Below are 12485 nucleotides of genomic sequence, written 5' to 3' on the forward strand. Positions count from 1 at the left end.
TATCACCAAGTTTTGTCCAAAGAAATGAGGGCGCGCACAACTCCAGATTCCTCATACAAGGCTTTATTTTCCACGCGTGCAACTTGCCTTCCACCCCGGTTGATTATGATGCCTGACGCGTTTCGGGTCTGTCTCGACCCTTGTTCACAGGCTCTACTTCCGAATCATCCGGTGCTCCACAGTCACTGTAACGCCCTCATTTTGTTCATGTTGCTTACACGCCCCTCGGTGGGCGGTCCTTGGTGAGTTTGTGGCGTGTTGCATTCTAGGAATTTGAGTGTTGCAGTGCTTTGTTGACTGATTAAAGTATAACAAAACAAATGTTAACAATACTAAATCCAATGTCTCTTTATAAATAAATTAATTAATGGAATAAATGAAACGCAGTGGGGGTTACATAACTAGCAAATCTGAAGATGACATCAGGCATTCTATAAAGTCAGTGCTATTCCTGGATCTACTGCCCATCCTGTCAGTTTTCTGGCAGAGGAATGTGCTCATCTCAGTTGCTAAAACCCTCTGTGCAGATGGCCCTTAGAGCTTCCAAAGTGGCATCTAAAGTGTTCAATAAACAGTGTCCAGTAGGTGGTCACTCACTCACCCTCCAAAACTGAGCCATAGTTCTTAGGACCCTTGAAGTGAAGGACAGTCGGTTCGATGCTGCCATTTTGTAGCTGTTCAGAGGACACAGCACTTTTGGAAGATGATGGGTCACATTCACAAGGACTGCATCCATGACAGATTGCAATGATGCTAAGGGTGGAGCACCACTGCTTTAGTGAAAGCAGTCTTCTTGAGGTTGCACAACCTCTGTGAAAAATCAGATCATTGGAAGTATCAACTGCTGCAACAGGTGGCTCATACTTTCAGGCATACTGCTACCTACATTCTTTTTCGGAAAGTATGTAGTAATCAGGGTTTAATGAGATAGGCCTGTGCAGACAGCAGGTGGAGTTGTGGGCATAACAGTTTGCATATTCCTAAAAGGTTGATGTTTCCTTTGCAGGGAAGAGTCTTCGAAGAGCAGCATGTATTTTAAAACTTGAATAAGAAAAGGTTGCCTTAAAAGATTGACACAGAGACAACCAAGATGATATGTAATATTGGGAAACTAAAGTTTTCAGTCACTGGTTTCTGGTCTTCCACCGAGCTGCATTTGTGTCACCATCATACTGCTCCGAAGTCCCATTTATTTGAACTAGCCTTGTAACAAAAAATGCACTCATATAAATCAGTTTTGAAGAAGAGGAAGGCATGCACTCACAGAGGCACTGAAAATGAGTTGAGAAGAACAAAGGGGTTGGCCATAGTCATGTTGGCCAAACACAACAAGGCTGGTGCAAGCAGGCTTGTCACACTTGTTGCATTGATTTTCAATGTCGTACATTTACAGAACAGAGAAAAACAGGAGGTCAAATGGACTTCAAGTATAAATATTGCCACCCGAGTTATGCAAAAGAGTTGGGAACATCAGAGTCCTCTGAAATGGTGGATGGGTGAGACTTACTCAGCAGGAATCTGTTTGATCAGGTGATCACCAGTTACATCTCCGCAAGTCTACTCAGCGAGATATCCTATTGCAGTGATAAAGAGTCCATTTTTGTACCATTCAATTGGGTAAAAATATTCACCTTTTTATCTGCCAAAAGGGTCAAGATATGCCATGAGGTGACTGTGAGCTCATCAAATCTCAGTTATGGGATGCTATTTTCTAAGGTTTTTTTTGCATAGGCAGCAATCTTCTTTCTTAAACAATGCCCCTACAACAATTGGCAGACATGCATCACACACTCCTTTTCATCTGTTCAATCAACCTAATGTATACGGTCAGGGTTGATGAAGGCAGAGAAAAGTCATGGCCGCTGCCTTCAACTTGGGATTCCCTATAATGAGGATCATGGAGTTAATGAACGGGTATGAAGTTGCTGCACACTCATAAATATATAATTTGAAAGACTCTGCATAACCAGTATCATCTGTTAATGCCAAAAGCAATGCTACATCAAAGAGGACGTATAGAACCATCAGCGAGATAATCGTTTTTGCTGCCCTGGTGTGGGCATCCATGCTGGGCCCCTCAGTGAAGCCTGTGTGGTTCTGCTGCATCTGTCTGGTGTGCCTATAGAGAGAATTGAGGATCAGCACAACTGAGATACCTATCACAACCAGTGGCACAAGGACGCCCACTATAGACATCAGCAGTGCATGCCAAAAGTTGTAGTTCTCCACCATTTGTACTAGAGTGTTATTGGTAGCGGTGGAGTTTTCTGAAGCTGACTTTCCAAGGTAGAAGATTCCTGGGACAGTGATGGCTAAAGGTGTCAGTACAGATGAAAGGACATACCAGGAAACAAAGCTGTCTATGCCAAGCTTAAGACGCATGAACAGGGTATTCGAAAAGTTGACAATCTTGATGCAGTAGAAGAGGCAGAGCCAGTGTTTAACCAGAAACTTGAGGTAAACAACAATGGGACGAGGACATAGAAGGTTTTCAAAACACTGTCACTGTTAAATACCTCTGCCCATAGGTAACAAATAAAGTGTTCCAATCCTGCAAAACACTGACAAGGAATATTTATCATGCCGAGGGCTAACAGCAGGAGATCGCATGGTGGGGGCCAGCATCCACCACCAATCCACTGACCAGCAATCACAGCTGCCATAAAGGCATTACTGGTGATTCCCATTAACTTCATTATTGTCCTTTGAAAGGAGATGAGCCGCCATTGCCAGTACAGAGCTTTCCATTGAAGGACATTCCAGTTTCTATAGAGGAAGTGGGGGTGTCTCCTCTCAAGAATGCTTCCTGTTGAACATTACAACGTCTTAAACAGAAGTGTAAGGCTTGGCCGGTAGAGCCAGAAACAGAGACCTATGTCCATACTCATCGTAGAATTACTAGTTTTGAACACCTGGATAATATGGAAGACGTTCCGAGAGATGGTAAGAGATAGCATTTCCTGTGCTACTCTCTGTGGCAATGTCTGGCAAAGACTGGTAGGATCCTGAACTTGTGAAACAAATTTCAAACTAGTTTCTTTAAATCTGAGTCAAATATCAGGTCAAGCAGATTGGAGGCAGTCCTCCTATTCGCGTTGGGTTAGGAAATGAGTTGTATCACATGTCATGGATGCTGTTCTTGTGGAAATATAGTAACCACATTCAAAATTAGATGCTAAGGGAAACTCTATAGCCTGAATATTTGCATATAGCTAAAGCTGTTGTTGAAAGAACAGAACTTCAGGCCATCTGTCATTCCCACCACTAGGCTCACCACAGGTATGAAGATGAGTCAGCAAAAAGATGCACTCCACTCCTCAATCAATCAGGCGTTTGTTAGGCGCGAGTACTCACCTGTAAGGGTCTATAGGTGCTGGGAGAGTTGGGGGTGCAGGTTCCAGTCCATCAAGGAGGGGGTCTGTCAAAGGGCCAGATTTTGAGGTTTCTTGCAAAGATGGGCAGCAATGTTGTCCGTCTGAGGTGGAGTGGGAGGGAGTTCCAGGATCTGGCCACAAGGAAGGAGAAGGAGTGGCCTCCCAATCTGGTCTTTCTGGTGCAGGGGACCTCGGCGTACGAGAGCTGGGCAGATCGTAGGGTCCTTTGGGGTGCGTGGAATTTTAGTCTGCAGTTCAGGTATGCTGGTCCTGAATCGTGGAGGGCGTTGTGTGTGTGGGTGAGCATGTTGAAGGTGACTCTAGCCTCGATGGGGAGCCAGTGGTGTGTGCAGGTGCTGGGAGATGTGCCAGTGTCTTGGAGGGTGAGGACCAGTCTTGTGGCAGCGTTCTGGATGTTCTGTAGCTTGTGGGTGAGGTTTTTGTTTATTCCGGTATCGAGTGCGTTGCCGTAGTCGAGTGATCCGGGCATGAGTGACGGTCTTTCTGTGTTCGAGGGGAATCCATTTGAAGGTCTTATGTAGGAGGCAGAGGGTGTTTGTGGAATGGAGGTTTACCCCTAAATGAGTTTCCTAAATCAGGGCGAGAAAGCAATATTTGGAAATAGACATTTAGGAAATGGTTAAAAAGCTGGACCTATACTATGCAATACCAATATGTGACCAGAAAGGTGATTATTATTTATTATTCCAAAATATATCCTTTTATTGAAAAAAATCTGATATGTATAATTTTTATATATATGTATTATTTATATTTTGTATAACATTGTTGCTCATAGACTAACGGACAATAAAGTGCATACAAAGTACAATGTATAAACTATAACCAAATGGGTAATAAATAACAAATTTGATAGAAAATGTATAGCAGCCTGATGTTTATAGATAACATGCTCAAAATCAGCATAAGATAAACCATTTCAAATGTTTTAAACAAATATCCAAAAGAGAGAATGGCTAACATAATTAAAATCTACGCGCGTTTCGGCGGGACGCCTTCTTCAGGTAGCCATAAGTCTTAGATGAATAGTTGAGATTATAGAAAGAGGAAGGAAATGAAATTGCTTCAAAAAGTTGGCCCGACACTTAAATCAAGGCCTTTAAATCTAGCGTGATGCCCCCTGAATTCCCTATAAGATGTCGTGGAAATGGATTCTGCTTCACAAGTCCATTCCAGTTACTAAAAACTCCATAAAGTTGCTGGGTGGCAAACAAGACTTGGGTTAAGATATATAACATCTATAGTTCATGAGGTGAGTCAAGATTTTAGTTATGTTAGCCATTCTCTCTTTTGGATATTTGTTTAAAACATTTGAAAGGGTTTATCTTATCCTGATTTTGAACATGTTATCTATAACCATAAGGCTGCTATTCATTTTGTATCAAATTTGGTATTTGTTACCCATTTGGTTATATGCTATGTTATGTTATGTTATTATAAGCTTGTAGAGCGCTATATCACCCAGGGGTATCTAAGCGCTGTCAGCGGATACACAACATCAGTGGGTACAGAAGCCAGATCACAGAGGTCCCCACGCCTCCTCAAAAAGCACTGTCTTCAGCTTTTTCCTAAACATCAGTAGGTTTGTTTCCTTCCTGAGTTCCGCAGGCAGATGGTTCCATGCCAGGGGAACAGTGCTAGAGAAGCCTCTGCCGCCCTTGGATGAAAGGTTGTACCGAGGACAAAGTAGGTTACATGCCTCAGCCGACCAGAGGGACCTAGTAGGTAGGTACCTAGAGAGCCGATCTTTGATGTATTTAGGGGCTGAGCCGTAAATAGCTTTGTGTGCAATGCAGAGACTTTTAAACATAATTCTTTGGGCAATGGGCAGCCAATGTAAGCTGCAAAGTAGATTCGTAGCACGAGTATGCCTAGGTTTAATAAAGATAAGCCTGGCCGCATCGTTCATTACGACCTGTAATCGGGCCAGAAGGATGTTTGGGAGGCCATAGTAAAGGGAATTACCGTAGTCCAGCCGTGCCAGAATTAACTCGGAGACCGCCAACCTCATTGTGGAGAAAGATAGAAATGAGGAGAGTTTCCGCAGATGGCGAATCAGACTCACACAGATGCCCACCCCAGATGATACCTGCTGAGTCATAGATAGACGGGCATCAATTTTGATGCCAAGACTTTTAACTGCTGGTGCTGGTGCTGGAAGTGGCCCTAATTCAGCCATCAAAAACTGGTCGCACCAAGGATTGGCAGCTGTAGTGATTGCCAAGACTTCAGTTTTGTCTGGATTTATTTTTAGGGAGCTATTCGACATCCAGCTGATTGTGAATTTGAGTATGTTCTGCATTCTCAAATGAGCCTGAGCAGTGTCGTTAATCTGAATCAGAATCTGTGTGTCGTCTGCATAATTGTAGACTCTACAGTCCATCCTGTTCAGTGATGCGATCAGTGGCTGAAGATAAATGTTAAAAAGTAATGGTGACAGGGACGAACCTTGGGGCACGCCACAGGTCAGTTTTGCTGACTTGGACACAAGGTCGGCAAGCTGCACTCGCTGCGACTGGTCTTCGAGGGAGGATGTCAACCAGGCAAGGGCTGTACCCTGAATCCCCAAGTCCTTTATCCGCGATAGAAGTTGGCAATGATTAACGGTATCAAATGCAGCGAATAAGTCCAAGAGGATCAGGGCACAGGGTTTTTTATTATCAGCCTTGAGTCTCAGGTCGTCCAGAACGGACAGCATTACCAGTTCCATGCAGTTATAGTGTATACATTGTACTTTGTATGCACTTTACTGTCTGTTAGTCTATGAGCAACAATGTTATACAAAATATAAATAATACATATATATAAAAAATTATACATATCAGATTTTTTTTCAATAAAAGTATATTTTGATTAATAATCACCTTTCTGGTCACATATTGTTATTGCATAGTATAGGTTCACCTTTTTAACCGTTTTCTCAATGTCTATTTGCAAATATTGGAGGTGGATGGTGTGGAAGCAGGACGACGAGAGTGAGTTGATCTGGCTGTCTATTTTGAACTCGAAGTCCAGGATCATTCCCAGGTTCTGTGCGTGGGGGTGGGCGGTTTTCCGAGGGCAAGGGGCCACCAGGTATCGTTCCAGGCATCTGGGTTCGGGCCCATAATGAGTACCTCTGTCTTGTTGGTGTTTAGTTGTAGGTAGCTCTTTTTCTTTTATTTGGTGACGGCTTCCATGCCTTCTCGAAATTTGAGTCTGGCTGTATTGGATTCACTAGAAAGGGAGAGGATGAGTTAGGTGTCGTCTACGTAGGACAACACTGTTGAGTCCGTAGGTTCTGACGATGGGGGTGAGGGGAGCCATGTAGATGCTAACAAGCGTATGGCTGAGGGAGGACCTCTGGGAGACTCAGCAGGTGGTTGGTGTAGGGTCCAAGAGAAAAGGGGGGAGTCTGACCCGCTGAAATCTGCCGGAGAGAAAGGAGCGGATCCAGTCGAGGGCCTTGGCCTGGATCCCTGCGTCGTGGAGTCTGCATATGTTGAAAACCGCTAAGAGGTCGAGGAGGATGAGGGCTACTGTTTCTCCTATATTCAGTAAGGTGCGTATGTCGTCTGTTGAGGCGCGTTGTTGGCAACTTGTCTGTTGATGGCTTTTTCCATGACTTTTGCTGGGAACGGGAGCAGGGAGATGGGTCTGTCGTTTTTGCTGTCGGTGGGATACGCCGAGGGTTTCTTCAGGAGGGGGTTGACCTTGGTGTGTTTCAAGTCATCGTGGAGCAAGGCGGTCGCCAGGGAGCCGTTGATGGTGTAACGGAGCATGGGTGCGATGGTGTCGGAGGCTCTGTTGAAGATGTGATGGGGGCAGGGGTCCATGGGGTCCCAGGGTGGATTGACTTCATTGTCTTCAGTGTGTCTTCGGTGGTGAGGGCTGTTATGTTGTCACTTGCTGGCTTCAGGGTGTCGAGGGAGGTTGGTGGGGGTTTAGTGTGTTGGTTGTCTTTGTCGAAGTCGCCGTAGATGCTCTTGATTTTGTGGTGAAAGAAGGTGCTGAGCTTGTCGCCGAGGTCTTGTGAGGCAGGGATGTCAGTCAACTCGCTGGTGGGTTGGGCGAACTCCTTGATGATGTTGAAAAGTTCTTTGCTGTTGTGTGCATGTGTGGAGATTCTGTCTTCAATCGCTTTTTTCCTCATTTTTCTGATGAGTTGGTGGTGGGCGCTGGTAGCGGCTCTGAAGTTGTTGTGTGCTTCTGTGGATTTGGTGTTCCTCCAGGCCTTTTCGAGGCAGTAGCAAATGCAAATGGACTCTCAAAGTTCGGTGGTAAACTATCTGGCTTACTTTGCGTGGGAATTGTTGTTTTTCTTAAGGGGGGCTATGGTGTTGGCGCTATCGGAGATCCATCTGTGTGGGGTTCGGGCTGCGGTGTTGGGGTAGTTGTTTTCCGCGATGGTTTGGGTGGAGTTGCTGAATGAGGTGGTGAGCTGGTCGTCAGTGATTCTGGTCCAGTTTCGTGGGAGCAGGTGCTGGTTTTTGTAAATGGTTGGTGTTCTGAAGTTGGAGTGGATGCATCGGTGGTCAGTCCATAGGAGTTTGGTGGTGAGGTTGAAGGTGATGAGTTTCCTGTTGTGAAGGGGGGGTCGAGGGTGTGTCCTGTTGAGTGTGTGGGTTCGGTCATGATTTGGCAGAGTCCAATGTTGTGGAGGCTTTTCAGAAGGGATGTGGTGTTGGGGTACAGTTGGTTGTTGGAGTGGAAGTTGAGATCTCCCAGCAGGGTGTAGTTGGTGGATGCGATGGCATGTGAGGAGATGATGTCCGTGATGGAGTTGGTGAATGGTCCACGGGGTCCAGGGGATCGGTAGATGAGGATTCCTAAGAGGGTGGTGGTAGGGCTGGCCAGTATCTTGAGGTGTAGGTGTTCCATCATGTAATGTAGTAATGTGATGCAATCTCACTTGTTTTTGAAAAAAGTCTTTATTGTTTTTCATATGCATACAAGGGAAAAAGAAAAATGTTAAGAGGGAGATGTGGGGAGTAGGTGGAGGGAGGGGGCTGTGAAAACGATCCTTAAAAGGAGGACAGAAAAAAGGATGGTCGACAAGGTATGATATTACACTGTGGGTGAGGTGGTAATGAACAGGGTATACAGAGGTAAATATGTGGATGTAGGAAACATCCATAAACCAGTAGCGCTAGCGAAAACTATTGTCATACAATCTCATGCAGCAACCTCAATTTCCACTTACTCTAAAAAAAGTCAGATGAGAATTGTAAGCTTGAAGTTTCAATTACATTTTAAAATAGACCATATTCAAATATTTCCATTATCTGGCAGCTGTGGGGAATGGGATAATATTAGAAAATAATCCCTGAGTTGAGGTAGCAATAGTGAACTTGAAGGAGGGTGAGCACCTGAAAGAACATATGTTGCACACATCAGGGATTAACATTGTTTATGTAGTGAGAAAGCATTGACTAAATTGAATAGCAGCAATTGTCCAACCTAAAAAGTCCAAGATCATACTTCAAATGTCCTCAATGAAGGTTAAAAGATCAAATTAAATAATTTTTTTCAAATACATTTTAAAGTTATTTCCAAACCAAGGCAAGTGTTCTAGCAGGTGTATTGGGTTAGGGAGAAAAGTTGATGGGCATTCTCTGATTATGATTTTACCATAAAATTGAACTTCTCCTCAGATGTAGCGTGTCAGCTGGCATGGGAAGGATCAGACACCCTATGAAATAATTAAAACAATGGGTTAGTACATGAAACAGTTCAAACTGACAAACAGGGAAATGTGATAATAGCATGTGGGTAGGGATGAGAAGGTAAACAATATGTTCTGCCATCAATCAAGAAAGTCAGAAGGGTACATAGACCTCTTGGTGGTCACCTACTATCTCTCAAACCCCTGGGAGGATAGTACAAGCATATCCTGTGCCTTCAAGTATGCCCAGTGCTGGAAACCCTCCCAGCACTTAACACTCACTACCTCTGTGGCAGTGGCAACTCAACAACGGTTGTGTGACGGTACTGGCCTTCTGCCTGTGAGCTTTATATGCAGCTCCTTGCCACTGCCAACACTTTCTTTATTTAATTTAGCCTTAGTAATATCAAAACAACTTTTGTCCGTTTGTGTTTTTGTGAACACAGCCAGTGTGCAAGTCAAGAATTGCCGTCTTTCTAGGCTTCTAATGGTTGAAGGGAAGAGGGCTGCGTGGGCCGTGCCACAAACAATCTACAGAGTACCATTTTAAATGGCAAAACTCTGTAAGTGAATGTCTGGATTATGCATGAGTGAGGGGCGTGATTCAATTATGTCCCCCTCACACAGGTTCAATACATTGTTTTGTTTTGAATACATTAATGATCCAGACAGGGCCGGACTGGGAACCAAAACCGGCCCTGGCAGAGTGCTCAGCCCCCCCATCCCCCGCGAGGGAGTTGGGGGTGCAGATGAGCTCTTTGCCAGGGCCGGTTTTCTGCCGATTTTGTTACAGGGACGATTTTGCAGCAATACTGCAAAAACGGCCCTGTAACAAAAAAGGCCCCCAGGGGCCCAAAACTAGCCCCCACCCGTGTGGCGCACCAGGGGATTGCCCGGTGCCCGCTACGGCCAGTCCGGGCCTGGGTCCAGGGAACAGATGAACACAAGATCTAGGCCCAGATGCACAATGGATTTTTGCATGCGCAAATGGGTTTTAGACCTGTTTGCGCATGCAAAAAAAACTGTGGGCTATATATTTAGTGAGTCTTTAATTAAATAGTGACTCGCAAAATTTGATTAGCTACTCGCTATTAGGAAGGGGCGATCGGAGGGCGTCCCTTCCTAAAAGTGAGTCTGAACCCTATGTAAGAATCCTTTGCGACCACAATTATGGTTGCAAAAGACTTGCAGTTTACCACCCTCTTCAAGAGGGAGGTAAACCATTTGCAAACTGGAATGGGACCTCTTCCCCTTTGTGAACAAAAACGTTTCTATTTTTAAAAAATGTATCTCGCTTTTCTTTAAGGAATACAGGCTGCATTTCAAAAAACATAACTGCTTTATTTTAAAAGCAGTCCCAGACGTGGAGGCCTGCTGACCCCAGCAGGCCACCAACCCTGGGAGTACCAGCCATTCCCAATAGGGTTGCAAATTGCAACAGCCTCATTAATATTCATGAGGCATGCAATTTGCGACCCCATTGGGAATGGCAAACAGTGTCTGAGACACTGTTGTACATTGGCAATTGTGACTCGCATTTTAGCACAATTTGTGAGTTGCAATTGCCAATGGTCATACATCGGGCCCCTACTCTTTAAAAAGGTAGAGAAAGGTTTCTGGAACTTTGTGAAGTGTCTGAATGTTGTCTTCTCATAACTAAGCATGGGCGGAAAATCCGTTTCGCTCGCGGATTTTGCGGATTTTCGGTAAATTCGCAATCCGCGGGATTCGCGAATCTCCCGCAAAATCCGCAAATCCGCGAGCAGCGGATTTTGCTCGCACTGCTCGCACTGTTCGCGTGAGTTCGCGGCTTCCCAGTACAACTTCGCGCCCCGCGAATACGTGCAAAATTGCAGAAATACGATCTTAGCAAAACTGAAACTACTTACCAGGTTCAAAAGTTCAGGCTCATCATTAGTAGCCATTTCCTGTAGTGCTTCCTGAGGGGCCCCTCCAGAGTTCAGTTGCCAGTTGCAACTATTATGTGACCCTGCTCTGAACCTCAGAATAGTTACACATATGCCACAAAGGTCCTGAATTACAGCTAAGGGAGACAAGCAGGAGCCAGGCTGGAAGTTCAAATCCATTAATCAGCCCCTAATTCATTATTGTCAGTTGGGGCAGGGCAGGTGTTGTAACTAATTTTGCAACAATGAAAGCACTTAGCAAGTGCGAAAGATCACTAATCAGGAAGCACTAAGGAAGCAGGTGCCAGCTAAAAGAATATTCTGTGACACATTAATCAGCCCCAAATTAATTCAGGTCACTTGAGGCAGGGAAGGTGTGCTTGCGTTGCCACAATAATGTACACTGACTGGACAACCAGAGGGTGCTGTGATGAAACAGAGGGTGGCATGGGTGGGCCAGAGGGTGGCATGAGTAGTCAGAGAGTGGCAGTGGTGACAGAGAGTGGCAGTGATGAAGAAGAGTGTCCCAAACAGGCTGGACACGTAGAAACAACAAGTTCGCGAAACTTGCGACCCGACAGGTAAGTTCGCAATTTGCGAAAGTGTACAAAACCCTCGCGAACTGGCAGAAACCCGCGCAAACACAAAAAAAAAATCCGCAAATTCGCGAGAATTTGCGGATTTTGCGGATTGCGAGTTCGCAAATCCGCAAAATTCGCGAACGCGAGATTCGCAAAATTCGCCCATGCTTACTCATAACCACCCAATCTACATTTCTTTACTTTGGGAGCAGGCAGTAAAAAATGGTGTCAAGTTCTAATTGCACAGATGGGAAAATGCCATTTAAAAAGTGGTGCAAAAGGATTGTCAGACATTGCATACAATGTTTTGAGGACCAAGCAGAAGGATTTGAAAATCACCCTCTCCTTGATTGGCATCCAAAGTAAGGAAGCGAGAACTGGAGTCATATGATCGTGCATTGTTAGGCCAGTAAACGTTTTGGCTGCTGCATTCTGAATCCGTTATATGGGCCAGAGGTGATAGTCCAGGAAGACATAAAGTGGAAATAAACTAAAGCGTTCATAACTTCCCTTTTTTGCTAAAAAAAAAAAAGAAAATTCTCTCAGAAATTGAAGATGATAGAAACAAGGGTTGGTCAGAATATGCATCTGAGGAACAAAGGTCAAATGGGACTCAAATTCAATCCCAATATTTTTATTAACACATCCTACAAGAGTGGGCCAATCCCCTTGAATTTGGGGCCAAAACAGGGAGCTGTTACAAAGTAGTATCTATGTTTATCACCATTCAACTTCAGCTGATTACAACTCCTCCAGGCCTCTATTTCTATCAGACAGTAATGAAAATTGTAATTTATTGTTCTAAATATGACTAGAGTGTCAGCTACATAAATACGCACATTCCTTGATAAGAATCCACAAAGACCAGTAGCGGGATCCCAAACTTCTAACATGGCTGAGATGTCAGCACTTTAAGACTTTGTGAGGAGGGGGAGGCCGGTCTTCCATTATCTCTGCG

The 12485-nt window shown here is 44.7% G+C and overlaps 1 protein-coding gene across 1 annotated transcript; it reads right to left on the reverse strand.

Annotated features, from left to right (window-relative positions):
* Window positions 1–1827: 1827 nt before the first annotated feature.
* On the reverse strand, window positions 1828–2451 carry LOC147668169 (taste receptor type 2 member 40-like; the record flags this gene model as incomplete). The annotated part of the gene is made up of 1 exon (XM_086948736.1): window positions 1828–2451. A coding segment is annotated over one exon (624 nt), but the record flags the coding sequence as incomplete, so codon positions are not given.
* Window positions 2452–12485: the final 10034 nt, after the last annotated feature.

The sequence above is a fragment of the Lissotriton vulgaris genome, unplaced genomic scaffold, assembly GCF_964263255.1.
Source record: "Lissotriton vulgaris unplaced genomic scaffold, aLisVul1.2 SCAFFOLD_1169, whole genome shotgun sequence".
In the NCBI taxonomy this organism is placed as follows: Eukaryota; Metazoa; Chordata; class Amphibia; order Caudata; family Salamandridae; genus Lissotriton; species Lissotriton vulgaris.